The sequence below is a fragment of the Arachis ipaensis genome, chromosome B7, assembly GCF_059453495.1.
Source record: "Arachis ipaensis isolate K30076 ecotype BB chromosome B7, ASM5945349v1, whole genome shotgun sequence".
Taxonomy (NCBI): Eukaryota; Viridiplantae; Streptophyta; class Magnoliopsida; order Fabales; family Fabaceae; genus Arachis; species Arachis ipaensis.
The window spans coordinates 142589547-142604160 of NC_142442.1; the positions used below are offsets into that span (position 1 = coordinate 142589547).

Here is a 14614-nt window from a genome sequence, read left to right on the forward strand (position 1 = left end):
TGTGATAATGGACTATTATATTCTTAATTCTCTATATATCATGGTTTACTTAATTATTCAGAAACAATAATCTTATGGACTATTCCACGGTTTCGCTCCGTATACTAAAATCAGCCACCAAAATCAGCTACTAATATGATATATATGTTAAAATATAAATATATATTAAAAATAAATTAAGCCACACATATTTATATATAAATATATTAATAATTAATTTTAATATAGAAATAATATTTTTGTAATCATTATTATATGTCGGTCTGTATATTTATTTTGAACATACATGTCTTTTTGTTTTTTTAGACATAATTTCTTTTTAACCATTTGCTTACATAAGCACACAAATAATTAATAACCAATCATATTAAACATATACTAAAAGATTAATTAATAAATTAATTATTTATATAAAATATATATTAAAATAAATTAAATAATATATATCTAATTTTGTATGTGTATATAATATTTTTGAATTAGAATACCATCCTACAACGTAGCGTACCTTATACTCTGTTGTTGTGGTTGTATATCTGACGATATATAATTTACAGTTTTACACGCTAGATATACAGCTCTTTTTCAATCTATCTATATCATAAATCCGATGTATATGGTTGATGAGTAATGCAATCTTTTGCCACTGAATTTCTAGAGTTTGAAAAATCAATCATGTTAACTATAAATTAAAAATTAATAATTAAATTAATTAATTATATAAAATATATATTAAAAATAAATCAAATAATATATATTTATATATAAATATATAATAATTAATTTTTAATGTATACATAATATTGTTATAAAATATGATAAAGTTTTGAACAACTTGTTAATATATTTCTAGAAAGATAAAAAATGTAGTATTTTCTAGAAAATAATTTAACTAATATAAAAACTAGTAAGTTTTAGATTTTTATTTATTTATAATTTAAAAAATGCTTAACTTGATTAATAAATTATTATTTTAAATATAAATCATTAATATAAAATATAACAAATAAAAACTAATTTTTATTTGATTAATAAAGTATACAATATTTTTTAGAATAAAATATTATTTTGGTCTTAATGTAACACCCTAATATGTAAATTCTTATACTCAACTCATAAGTCAATGATAATAAGGTGGTATGACTCTTAAGGTGGATTTTTATTACATAAATAAAGTATAATTGAAAGAAGTATTAATCAAGAAGTATGAAAATAGTAAAAATAGAATCGCGAAGTCGTATCACTCACGTATCGACAGCTAAAAGATAAAGCGTGAAGTCGAAAATGATGTACAGATAAAGGTATAAAGGAGAGTAAGAGAAGGATAGTGTATAAATATATAACATAAGTAAATAGTCACTAGTCGCCGCGATCTGCGAAGTTTAGGCCGGCTAGGGTAAAGTATGAAAGTAGTTGACAACAAAATCTCCTAATCTCTCCCAAAAGAAACATAAGAGCCTCTATAGGCAAGTTCAAAGGAGTTCAATACATAATATAAGCTTTTCAAAATAAAGGTGGAGAGATTCTAAGCAAAATATAAAGTAGAGAGTGTAAAGATCTTCGCCATCTCTCATATGAACCACAGTTCACTTCTGAGCACCTGGACCTGTATCTGAAAAACAAGAGATATATACGGAATGAGAACCCCCGACCCTTGGGTTCCCAATACGGTAAAAGTGCCAAATAAATACAATGCATTGTAATAAAAACTCATTAAGCATCCTAAACTTCCTTTCACCAAATATTCATCCTATGTTCTCGCTAATCCATAAATAGGCAACTGTCATAAAGGAATGCTAAATCTGATGCATATTCCTCATGCTTTCTAACTTTCTAACTATCTGACAATTCACAATCAGAATTATATCCAAAACCATCACCAGCTATTCTGTCTCCACAATTCTATATCAATACCTCATATCCCCACCTGGAGTAAGTGAAATCACTTCACTGTGTCTACCCAGGGAGCTCAAATTATCTCAATATCAACCTGGAGCAGTAAAATTATTTCACTACGTCTACCCAGGGAACTCAATTACCTCATTCAATAATCATCATCCTTATTCAATTACATCATCAACTCATCTCATCAAGAACAACCCTCAGCATCCATCGACACCAGCATGAGGGACCTCTCAGTTGTACAAACACAATTAATACAGACAAGTAATACACAATTAAGGTAGGGGTGCACAGACCCGGCCCGGCCCGGTCCCGAGCACTTTAGGGGCTAATTTGGTGTGATTTCATCGGGTTTAGGGCCGGGTAAGGGTCTCAAAAATAGACCCGGTCATTATTTCGGGTCGGGTCCGGGCCATAGCTCGGGTCACCCGAAGTCGGCCCGGTGGCCCGGTCATCATACACAATTAATATTTTGTGTTATTAGTGATAGATCATGACTATTCTTATGTGGAATTTAAGTATTGTAAACCTTAATATTTTGTGTTATTAGTCATTATAAGACTATAAGTTAAGGTTTTATATTTAGAATGCATAAGACTTTAGACTAATGCATAATATTGTGTTATTTGTATTGATTTAAATATTTGGTATTATTAGACAATATTAGTATTGATTGTGGTTTTGCTTTAGTATTGATTGTGGTTATGCTTTAATTTTAAAGAAGGGTTGGTTCTTGTTATATTTTTCTAAGTGAATTTTACCATGTTAAATAATGGTTGGAGTCTTGGAAATTTAGATATTTTTACATGCTAGCTTACAAGAATGTATCAACGTAATGTAATGTTAACGGCCCGGTTTTCACCCGGTATAATTGTGGCCCGAAAGTGTATTGGTTTCATCAGGTCTAGGGTAGGGTTCGGGTCTAATAAATAGACCCGGTGTATATTTCGGGTCGGGTCTGGGTCACATCAAACCCGGCTTCACCCGGCCCATGTGCACCCCTAAATTAAGGTATAAGTAGAACAGATAGCATATAGTCAGGTAACATAGCATATATGATATAACAATCCAAACAAATAGGCAAACTCAAACAATTCAAATATATGCAAATGATGTATGCCTGCCCTATGACTGATGATATCATCTGTCGGTTATCAAGCCAACCCGACGTGTCCGGCAGCTAATAACCTGGGCACAGTCTCTCTGTTGCGCATTAATATCATTAGAGGGAATACATGCCCTATCACTATTAGAGGATATATGTGCCCTGTCACTATTAGAGTGTATAAGTGCCATGTCACCATTAGAGTGTATAAGTACCCTGTCACCATTACAACCAGAAAAAAACACAAACATATTCACATTCAACATTTTCCATCATTATTCATTTACCACATTCTTTCATAATCATTCTTTATTATTATCAATTCTCAAAAAATATATAGCTTAATTAAAAATATTGTTATCATTTACATTACTCACTTTATTAATTATTCATATCAAATTTAAATAGTATTTTATCCTAGTTTTTATTTAGCAAATAGCCGTTTCTAGCGGGTTAGTATGTCTTTTATTTGAAGGTCTTATTAGATAAGATGATAACATAACATCGTTCATCACGCACTCTGGCAAGGAAGACCTTGGAAACTATAAATCTTGTCCGTCCCCGTTGCCATCCCCTTTAATTTGGCTTTTACCCCAAAGCATCCCCCCAAACGTAACCAAGAAAATGCCAAAAGAAGAAGCCATGTTTCAATGTGAATAGACGGGTAAATAAAGTACCGTAGAAAAACAATGAAAAGAAGAATAATGACAATCACAATATGATCTTCTCTATCTGTCTCTCTAAAAATAAACAAAAAAGTACATATATAATGTACATACAACTGTATGCATGTATGTTATTACAATAGTCGTGTCTGTAACAAGCATTATGATTCATTGGTAGGGATGATGTGTATTAATCATAATTTGGAAGTGTAAAGATTAACGAGAATGATGAGGAGTTAATTAATAAATAAGCTAAGGAAGGATGGTAATGATATGTGTAGTAGTGCATGTAATCATAATAAGCCACGGTGGGTCTACCCATTGGCCATTAGTCTCCGATCCCATTGCATAATCTAACCTACCACCTACTCTCCATAAATTAAAGGGACACTACAACATTTTTAGACTAAGGTAACCCTTATTCGAAGTAATATTTAACAAAAGTTACCTTAGACAGGCAAAGACAATATTTTTGATGAGTTACCTTTGAATAAGGCTAAGATAACTAAGTTTTTGGCCACCCACAAAAATTATTATCTTTGATATCTAAAACAACACTAAAAAAATGTTACAATATAAAACATTTAAGACAACATTTTTAAATAAAAATACAACATTTTATAAAAGTTATAAAAAAATTGAATAAATAACATTTATAAAAAGTTGCCTAAAATTATTCTAGGTTACAAATTTTAGAGGAAAACTTTTCATATTCCCACCAATTATTTTCCAATCAAATAACGTACAAAAAAAAAAAAAAAAGAAAAGACACAATTGCTTCATCAGTTCATCACTTCCTTTATCACTTAGCTTCATCACATACACCATAACCCTAACATACATTTGAAACGAACAACACAGACGGCCACACACCCTCCACCGATCGCGGCTCTCCTCCACCACGATCGCAGCTCTCAATCGCAGTGCTGTCCACTCCAAACGGCGACGGTGCGGTGCTCCCTTCCACGGTCGTCAGCACGTTACTCTCCTCCACGGGCTTCTGCGCGGTGCTCTCCTCCACGGGTGTCGGCGCGGTGCTCTCCTCTACGGGCGTTGGCGCGGTGCTCTCCTCCACGCACGCTGCTCCACGACTCCTCCTCTTCCTGTCTCGGCTCCACGTACAGGGTCTTCTTCGAGAAACCCCCTCTCCTTCTCCCACTTCCACTTCTTCCCCTGTCTCGCCTTCTCCTCTTCGCAAGGTCTCACAATACTACACGCAGCTGTAACCCCCCTCCTCCTCCTCTGCTTATTAGTAAGAAAGCTTCTAAATTTTACTATGGAATGAAATTTCTGAATGCATTGATTGTGAATGAAGATATGGAATGTTCTGAATTTTAGTATGAAAATGGAATTTCTGAATGCATTGAAGCTTAATTTTGGGGCTTCTCAATAATTCTGATTTTAGGGGTTTTATTTCAATTTTTCTGAAGTTTTCATGAGGATCAACATCTTCCTGGTGCTTTTTCAGTTCCATATTTTTTACCCTGGTTAAATAAATTCCCACTATTATATTTTTCTTGCAGCTTCTGTTCTAAAAGCTATGTTAAGGTACAGAAAGAAGCAGTTTGCGGTTGATGAGACCAGGCGTGATACTTATAATTGTCCAGTGCCTTCACGCAATAAACCACCAGTATTGACTACAGTTTAAGATGAATTCAAGCAATTAACTACTTGCGGTATGAACTTTTCTTATTGCTTTTTCTCTTTTTCTTGTTTTCGTGAACTAGATAAAACAAAATTGGAAGCATATATCAAGTATAGAGTCATCTTTTGCTTCTTACTTAGATTTTTTTCAACATCAAGTTGGTAAGAAAGCTTCTAAATTTACTATGGAATGAAATTTCTGAATGCATTGATTGTGAATGAAGATTGGGAATGTTCTAAATTTTAGTATGAAAATAGAATTTCTAAATGCATTGAAGCTTAATTTTTGGGGCTTCTCAATAATTCTCATTTTAGGGATTTTATTTCAATTTTTCTGAAGTTTTCATGTGGATCAACATCTTCCTGGTGCTTTTTCAGTTCCATGTTTTTGACCCTGGTTAAACAAATTTTCACTATTATATTTTTCTTGCAGCTTCTGTTCTAAAAGCTGTGTTAAGGAACGAAAAGAATTCTCTAAATTGCTGCGGTGAATGCTATGGCTATATATAGTTTCATACTTTTGGGTTATTGTAGCCAGCTAATATCATCAATCATCATCCTGATTTAGAATATGACTGAAAATTCCAAGGTTCATCTAATTTTATATTATAAAATACAACCATGATTTCTACTAACATTAGTAGAATTGCAAAATATGCTGATGTCCATTGTTCTTGTTATATTTATTGGACTTCTAAAGATTTATGTAACGTAAGTCAGTATATTTTTATCTTTTTTCCAACTGATGGCCAAATTTTATGTTGGAGGAAAAGATATATCACAATTCAGACCTTATTTATTCTTCTGAATCATATTGCTGTGCCCGTACTTGTGTTCTTGATTGTATATATGGTTTTGAATACAAGTATGTGCAATTCCTATTCTCTTTTTTACATAAATTCTTAGATATCACCAAGCATCTAACCTACATCAAGCAGTTAGAAAATTAAAATCTTAACCCATATAGTTCAATGTTACTCTTTATCTATCTATATATAATCAAAGTTCAATTAGCACAACACAAATTGGGCATGCAAATCATATATTTAATTTATATCAATAAATAGAAATATATAAATCAATATAGAGAGATAAAGGGATAATTAAAAAAATAACCATATAAATTAAATTGAAATACTTGGATCTCAAGACAAACCCTACCTTGAACCTTTTAAATCTTTAAGTTACTCTTAAAGTCTAGTATTATGTTCCATGAATTACAAGACTTTATGTAGTAAAAGTTGTAACTAAAGAGTTATGGAATCTTGGATTTTCACTGTATTTTTTTTTTCAGCCGCTCAAAAACAGAATTAAGTTCATGCCATTCCTCTTGGGCTTTATTCTTAAATTCTAGGAAACATTTTTTGTGCAGAGAAAAGAACAAGGAATATCTATTTTTGAACCAGAGGATGATATTTGATAATGACACTAATCTATTTTCGTGTTTATCCTCAATCATGCGACATTATATTTTGTGTGTCTGTGCTTAGAAGGCAAGCAGCATGTTTTATTTGATTATTTAAATTGCATAAGCTTTTGTGTTTGTGTTTGTGTTTGTGTGTACTTGGTGGAGGACAGTGCCTTGGACTTTTGTTCGATTATTATTTTTTGTTTGATTTTTCTGCTTTCCACATGGAGTAATGTAAATTTGATACTTTTCTCTGTTATACAGAAAGATTACTTTAGAGGAGTTTGAGGAACATTGGTGGATATTCTAGGACTTGAAGATTGCAATTTGTTGAGCCATGACTCCGTAAGTTTTTTTTATCTTACTTATACTTGTATGTTTTCATATGTATATTATGACCTTTGTGTAGTTTTTTTTTTCATGTTGAATGTCTTTTATGTGTCTTTTTCATTGTTTCTTAATTTTAATAATAATATTTTTATGTGCCTTTTTTATGAATTTATATACTTACTGTGCATAAACATTATTATTTACATGGTTATTAGTTAAATAGTAGTAATAATATATGAATAATTAGGTTTTTCCAAGACCTAGAAAAAGATTGGATGAGTTTACCGAGAGATAAAGCTGAGTTTAGTAACGGTGTCAATGACTTCTTAGACTTTACTTACTCCATCGGATACCCGCAAGGAGAGGAAATCTTATGCCCTTGTGCAAAGTGTTGTAATTTCTTGTGGCACAAAAGACAAACAATTTATATTCATTTGATTGCCTTTGCATTCGTTAATGGTTATACGAGATGGATTCATCATGGGAAAAGCGTAGTCGGCATGGATGTTGATAGCGATAGCGATAGTGAGATTGATAGTGAGAGTGAGACTAACTCGTATGACGACATGGACGCCTTGTTGAATGATAGAATTTGGGATGTGGCACAAGCGGAAGGGATAAAAGAAGGTATGAATGAATATGCAAAGAAATTCTATAACTTGGTTGAAGAGGCTAGCAAAGAATTGTATCCCGGTTGCAACGGGTTTTCTACGTTGTCTTTCACCATCCGACTATACTTGTTAAAGTGTCAACATGGGTGGAGTAATGCCTCTTTTACTTCTCTCTTGGAGTTGCTAAAAGAGGTTATTCCTAACTTAAATATTCCTACTTCTTTCAATAAAGCCAAGACTATGGTAAGAGACTTAGGTCTTGACTATAAAAAGATTGACGCATGCCCGAACGATTGCATGCTATATTGGAAAGAGTACGAGAAGGACACATCTTGTCATGAATGTGGCGCTTCTCGTTGGATTGTGCATCCTGTAGTTGAAGCTGATGTTTTGCCTTCAAAAAAATATCACAATATTCTTGTGAAGACGTTGCGACACTTTTCCCTAATTCCCAGGCTTCAAAGACTATTCATGTGCTCAGCAACAGCTAAAAGCATGAGGTGGCATGACGAAGAACGCAGAAAAGATGAGAAGTTAAGGCATCCTGCTGACGGGCAGTCATGGAAGGACTTTGACAATCATCATACAAATTTTGCTCTCGATCCCCATAATGTGAGACTTGGCTTGTCAAGTGACGGATTCAATCCATATCGAACCATGAGCATATCTCATAGCACGTGGCCTGTTGTTTTAATGGCTTATAATTTGCCGCCATGGATGTCTATGAAACATGAATACTTTATGTTGTCGTTGCTAATCCCTGGACCAAAGTCACCAGGAAATGATATAAACATTTACTTGCAACCTTTGATCGAGGAGTTGAAGGAGTTGTGGGAGGTCGGGGTGGAAACATATGATGCATCCAAAAATGAAACCTTCCAAATGTATGCAGCTCTTATGTGGACAATTAGTGATTTTTCGGCTTATGCAATGCTATCTGGTTGGAGTACAAAAGGGAAGCTAGCTTGCCCTTGTTGTAACCATGGGACTTGTTCTAACTATCTTAAATATAGTCGCAAGACATGCTATATAGGTCATCATGCCTTTTTACCCGAGGATCATCCATGGAGAGCTAATAAGAGACCTTTCAATGGAAAAGTAGAATATAGGCAAGCTCCACCATTATTGTCGGGTACTGAAGCTTTAAGTCAGTTGGAGTATGTGGATAATTCATTTGGGAAGCTAAAACCAAAGAAAGATGGTCCATGGAAGAAGAGGTCAATATTCTTTGATTTACCTTATTGGCAGTATAACACATCATTATGCCAATTAGAGAGGATCTTTCCTCCTTCTTTCTTCGACATAATGATTCATCTGCCTATTCATTTGGCTAATAAAGTGAGATTGGGAGGTCTAGTTCAATTTCGGTGGATGTATCCTCTAGAAAGATACATGTGTACTTTGAAGTCCTATGTTCGAAACAGAAGTCGTCTTGAAGGATCTATTGCAGAGTCATATTTGGTTGAAGAATATTTGACATTTTGCTCGTGTTACTTACATTCTGGTGTCCAAACAAAATTGAATAGACAACCCAGAAATAATGATGAACCTAATAATTCTATGATGAAAACTACAGATGTATTTTCGAATCTATTTCCAAAAAGAGGTGTTCCTTTGGGTGCAAAGAAAGGTGAACCTTTTCTCCTTGACGACAAGTCTCGAGAGCAAGTTCATAGCTACATATTATTGAATTGTCACAAAATAGACGACTATGTTAGGTAAATCATACTAATTCTACTATATTTTGGTATTTTAATTAGAAATTTTGATAGGTCTGTTTTATACTTACAAATATTATACTTTTGAGTTTTAGTGAGCATGAGACTTATCAACAAGGAACACGATGGATGAGAGCTAAAAACCATAGCAAAAACTTTCCTACATGGTTTAAAACACGTGCTTTGCGGCATGATGTTCCAAATTGGATAAAAGAGCTCTCTAGAGGACCAACCCAATGTGCAAAAAGATATTCTGGTTATTCTATCAACGGATATAGATTTCACACTAGGCAACGTGAGGTAAGACGCAAGACACAAAATAGTGGTGTTACTTTAGTAGCATTAACGACAAGCTTTGCAAGCACAAAGGATGCAAATCCAATTCATGAAAACGTTTCTTATTATGGTAGAGTGAATGATATCATTGAGTTGGACTACTATAGAAATTTTAAGGTTGCATTGTTCAAATGTGATTGGTATGAGGCTTGGGAGGATGCTTATGGCTCGACATATGTGCATTTTAACAAAAAGTGCTATCAGGAAGAGCTTTTTGTATTGGCATGTCAAGTGCACCAATGCTTCTATGTGCAAGATGCATTTGATAAAAATAAACATTATGTAATGAAGACTGTTCCAAGGGACCTATTTAGCATAAGTGATCAAGTTGCCATTGATGCTGAAGATACTTATGAAAATGAGCCATTTGATAATTCGACGGTTCCTTCTATACCTAATGATGATGGTGAAGTAGACTTGGTAAGGAATGATTTGAATGAAGTTCTGGTCGATGTCGCAAAAGAAGTCTATTTTTCCCAAGAGTATAACACAGGATCGGATGAAGAATATGATTCCGAAGACTTTTGAGTGACTTGTTTCCCTCTTTTATGGTATATAAGTCGGATTTATCGCTTTATGTTAGCAGTTTTCAACTTGTTTTCCCTCTTTTATGTTCTGATTGTTGCTTTTTAGAATTTTCTGAATTTTTCTGCATCTTGATTATGAGTGTGTGTGTGGGACATATTTTTCTACATTTTGATTTTTTTTGCCTTTTGAGTGAAGAATATGATTCCGAAGACTTTTGAGTGACTTGTTTCCCTCTTTTATGGTATATAAGTCAGATTTATCGCTTTATGTTAGCAGTTTTCAACTTGTTTTCCCTCTTTTATGTTCTGATTGTTGCTTCTTAGAATTTTCTGAATTTTTCTGCATCTTGATTATGAGTATGTGTGGGAATATTTTTCTGCATTTTGAATTTTTCTGCCTTTTGAGTGAAGAATATGATTCCGAAGACTTTTTGAGTGACTTGTTTCCCTCTTTTATGGTTGGTACGCGGAATCGTGATTTCACACTTTTTTTACAACTCCGCGCAACTAGCCAGCAAGTGCACTGGGTCGTCCAAGTAATACCTTACGTGAGTAAGGGTCGATCCCACGGAGATTGTTGGCTTAAAACAAGCTATGGTTATCTTGTAATTCTTAGTCAGGAGATTTAAATGGGATAATTGATTTTGTTTATGAAAAATAGATAACATGAAATAAATAGTACTTGTGATTCAGTAATGAGAAACAGGTTGGGGTTTCGGAGATGCTCTATCATCTGAATCTCTGCTTTTCTACTGTCTTCTTCTCCAAACATGCATGGCTTCCTTCAATGGCAAGCTTTATGATCCTCTCAGTGAAAATGGTCCTCTACGGTTTCTGAATGGCTAATCAATTGTCAGATTTCTCGTCTCGGATGAAAAATACCAAGTACAGCTACCGCATGGCTAATTATCTGTCGGTTCTCGCTAGCGTCGGAATAGGATCCATTGATCCTTTTGCACACTGTCGCTGCGCCCAACATTCGCAGGTTTGAAGCTCATCACAGTCATCCCTTCCCAGATCCTACTTGGAATACCACAGACAAGGTTTAGACTTTCCGGATCCCAGGAATGCTGCCAAGTGGTTCTAGCCTATACCACGAAGGTTCTAACCTCCGGACTCGGTCCGTTGATTAGAAACCCAAGAGATACACACTCAAGCTATCGCCCAATGACTACGTTGAGCTCAGATAGAACGGATGTGGTTGTCAGGCACGCGTTCATAGAATTGAGAATAATGATGAGTGTTACGGATCATCACATTCTCCAGATTGAAGTACGAGTGAATATCTTAGAACAGAATCAAGCGTGATTGAATAGAAAACAGTAGTAATTGTATTAATCCATTGAAACACAGCAGAGCTCCTCACCCCCACCTATGGGGTTTAGAGACTCATGCCGTCAAAGATACAATATGGAATGTAAAAATTTCATGAGGTGCTGAATGAATCTCTAAAAGTAATTTTTATACTAAACTAGTAACTTAGGTTTACAGAAAATGAGTAACTAAGTGCAGATAGTGCAAAAATCCACTTCTGGGACCCACTTGGTGCGTGCCTGGGCTGAGCTTTCAAGCTTTCACGTGCATATGCCCAAAGTTGGCGTTAAACGCCACTCTGGGTGCCAGAATAGGCGTTTAACGCCGAAAAAGGTGCCAGTTCTGGCGTTTTACGCCAGAAAGTTTTAGGCTGATTTTGAACGCCAGTTTGGACCATCAAATCTCGAACAAAGTATGAACTATTATATATTGCTAGAAAGCCCAAGATGTCTACTTTCCAACGCAACTAAGAGCGCGCCAATTGGGCTTCTGTAGCTCCAGAAAATCCACTTCGAGTGCAGGAGGGTCAGAATCTAACAGCATTTGTAGTTCTTTTTCAGCCTCTGAATCAGATTTTTGCTCAGGTCCCTCAATTTCAACCAAAAAATACCTGAAATTACAGAAAAATACACAACCTCATAGTAAAGTCCAGAAATGTGATTTTTGAATAAAAACTAATAAAAATATAACAAAAAGTAAATAAAACATACTAAAAACTATGTAAGAACAATGCCAAAAAGGGTATAAATTATCCGCTCATCAATGGTATATAAGTCAGATTTATCGCTTTATGTTAGCAGTTTTGAACTTGATTTGCTGAATATTGTGATATAGAATTTGGTAATTGTTTGTTATGGTTTACCTCTTCCCCTTATTAGATGCATATGCAATTGTATTTTATGGCTATTTTAATATTTTTATACAGCAACTTAATGAAAAATGGAGCAACTTCAAAGAGGAAAAGACTGGTAAAAAAGTATCAAGCTCATGCAAAATTTAAAGAATTTAAAATGAAGGAAGTATCTTCTGCTGCGAAACTAGTTCGAAATTTTATAACCAAAGGTGATAAAGGAAGTAATCAAGCCAAAATAGCACAACAGCCTAAGAGAAAAATTTCAAAAATTGGAGACAAACAAAGTAGGGAGAATTCAATGGAAGGGAGAAATAAAACACTTGTAGACAATGTTATGAACCGGTCTTTGAGGTCTTCCCATAACCAAGTGAGGAGTAATGTTCAACTAGAAGAACAACCAATTCCTAAGAAGATGAAGAGCAAGGCAAAGTGTCCAGCAATGACTCTTGATGCCTTTTTGCATACAGAAGGAGTAGAAGTGGAAAGAGAAGAGGAAGATAACTTTAAGTCAATTGGTGAGAATGCTGGAGCTACTGAAAAAGAACCAGCTAACTTGACAAACTTAAAAAATAACTTAAAGCGTCCAGCAATGACTCTTGATGCTTGTTTGGGTGACCAAGGAATTCATGTGGAAAGAGAAGAGGAACATACTGAAGTTCCAACTACTGAGGATGCTAGATCTAGGCCATCCCCGAATAATGGAGAAAATGTTCATATCTCCTCTGAGGAAGATTATATTGGTGAACATGAAAGTGACAATTTTGATGTAGAAGGAGATCAAGTTATGGAAGAGGCTCAAGTAGAAGGTGATGTAATTTAGTTTGTTGCTATTTGTTTTACATTTTCTTTTTATCTATGAGCATGGGGCTGCCCTTTCCATACCTTTCACGGTATCCCTCTCCATATATGATTCACGGTTGTCTTTGATTTTAATTTGTACTATTTCTCAATTTTTAATTTAGTTATTTCAAAGGTTAAAAAGACACGTGGAAAAACAAGATGCCTAAAGATTCATGCAAGAACTTGGGAAGAAAGGGAGGAAGTGACTTTTGACCAGGGAGCAACCGTGGGGCCAACTGCTCAAAGAGTGAAGGATTTAACTAATTTTATTGGAACAATGGGAAGGAATAGTGATTTTATTATCTTGATGTACACTAATTGGAAAGCTGTGCCTAAGCAAATCAAAAAGCGCATTTGGAAGTATATTAATGTAAGCTCCATTTATCTTTATGTTTATGCCATATGTTAATAATCTTTTTATGCATATGATATGATGAAATTGATGTGTTTGTAGTCAAAGTTCATTCTTCCAAAATCTTCAAAGTTATGGGTGATGATTGGTGTTCAAGGAGCATGGAAGCGTTACAAAACAAGAATAAAAAAGAAGCATTTTGAACCATATTCTGGAAATATTGAGGATATGTTGGTGAATCGTCCTTTGGAAATTTTAGAATACAATTTCAGAAGCTAATTGCATATTGGAGTATTCCAACTGTCAAAGTGAGCTAGAGGATTTCAATTATTATTATTTGATATGATCAAGTATAATTCTTTCAATTTTTATATTTTTTTCATCATTGTTTATTTTAAACACAGGCCATGTGTGTTATAAATTCTGAAAATCGCAAGAAGCAACAATGGAGGCATAAAATGGGACCAATCAATTTTGCAAGAGTGCGTGTTAATTTGGTAAGGTCACATTTGAGTTAAAATTCTCTACTTGTTACTTCTCCCTAATTTTAGTATGTTATAATTTTGTAATTGTTATCTTGATCTGTAGTGTGAGAAAAAAGAGAACAAAGAGGAACCAAATCAAGCTGAAATATTTGTTGCAACTCGGAATGGACTAAAAGGGAAAACACTTGATATAGAAACACAAGCTGTTATGTAAGTTACTCTATAATTTTTTTGTTTTAGTTGTTGTTTTATGACTGTCATGGATGCTATTTTTTTGCTGTTTTATGGCTATCGTGATTGTTGTTATGGTATCTATTTTGTGGCTGTTTCATGGCTGTTTCATGGCTGATTTAGTTGCTGTTTTATGGCTATTTTATGCCTATTTTATGGCTGTCATGGCAGCTATTTTATGACTGTTTTATGGCTATTGTGGTTGTTGTTTTAGTATCTACTTTATGACTGTTTTGTGGTTGTCATGGTTGCTGACTTGCTGCTTTCTTTTTTATGGCTGATTTAATTGCTGT

General features: G+C 34.3%; 2 protein-coding genes across 2 annotated transcripts; both read left to right on the forward strand.

The window, feature by feature from the left end:
* Positions 1-7329: 7329 nt before the first annotated feature.
* Positions 7330-10247, forward strand: LOC107607958 (uncharacterized). Its single transcript, XM_021108005.2, has 2 exons — positions 7330-9383; positions 9479-10247. Exons 1-2 carry the CDS (start codon positions 7330-7332, stop codon positions 10245-10247), a joined length of 2823 nt encoding a protein of 940 aa, XP_020963664.2.
* A 2212-nt stretch (positions 10248-12459) lies between these two features.
* Positions 12460-14304, forward strand: LOC148554368 (uncharacterized). The gene is made up of 5 exons (XM_088495132.1): positions 12460-13219; positions 13376-13623; positions 13708-13839; positions 14010-14102; positions 14194-14304. Exons 1-5 carry the CDS (start codon positions 12460-12462, stop codon positions 14302-14304), a joined length of 1344 nt encoding a protein of 447 aa, XP_088351258.1.
* The last annotated feature ends 310 nt before the right edge of the window (positions 14305-14614 follow it).

Coding starts and splice junctions, on each gene's coding strand:
- LOC107607958 (XM_021108005.2), top strand. CDS start 7,330: ATGAGTTTACCGAGAGATAAAGCTGAGTTTAGTAACGGTGTCAATGAC. Junction 9,384..9,478: donor AAAATAGACGACTATGTTAG/GTAAATCATACT, acceptor TTTGAGTTTTAG/TGAGCATGAGACTTATCAAC.
- LOC148554368 (XM_088495132.1), top strand. CDS start 12,460: ATGGCTATTTTAATATTTTTATACAGCAACTTAATGAAAAATGGAGCA. Junction 13,624..13,707: donor GCATTTGGAAGTATATTAAT/GTAAGCTCCATT, acceptor ATGTGTTTGTAG/TCAAAGTTCATTCTTCCAAA. Junction 14,103..14,193: donor CAAGAGTGCGTGTTAATTTG/GTAAGGTCACAT, acceptor CTTGATCTGTAG/TGTGAGAAAAAAGAGAACAA.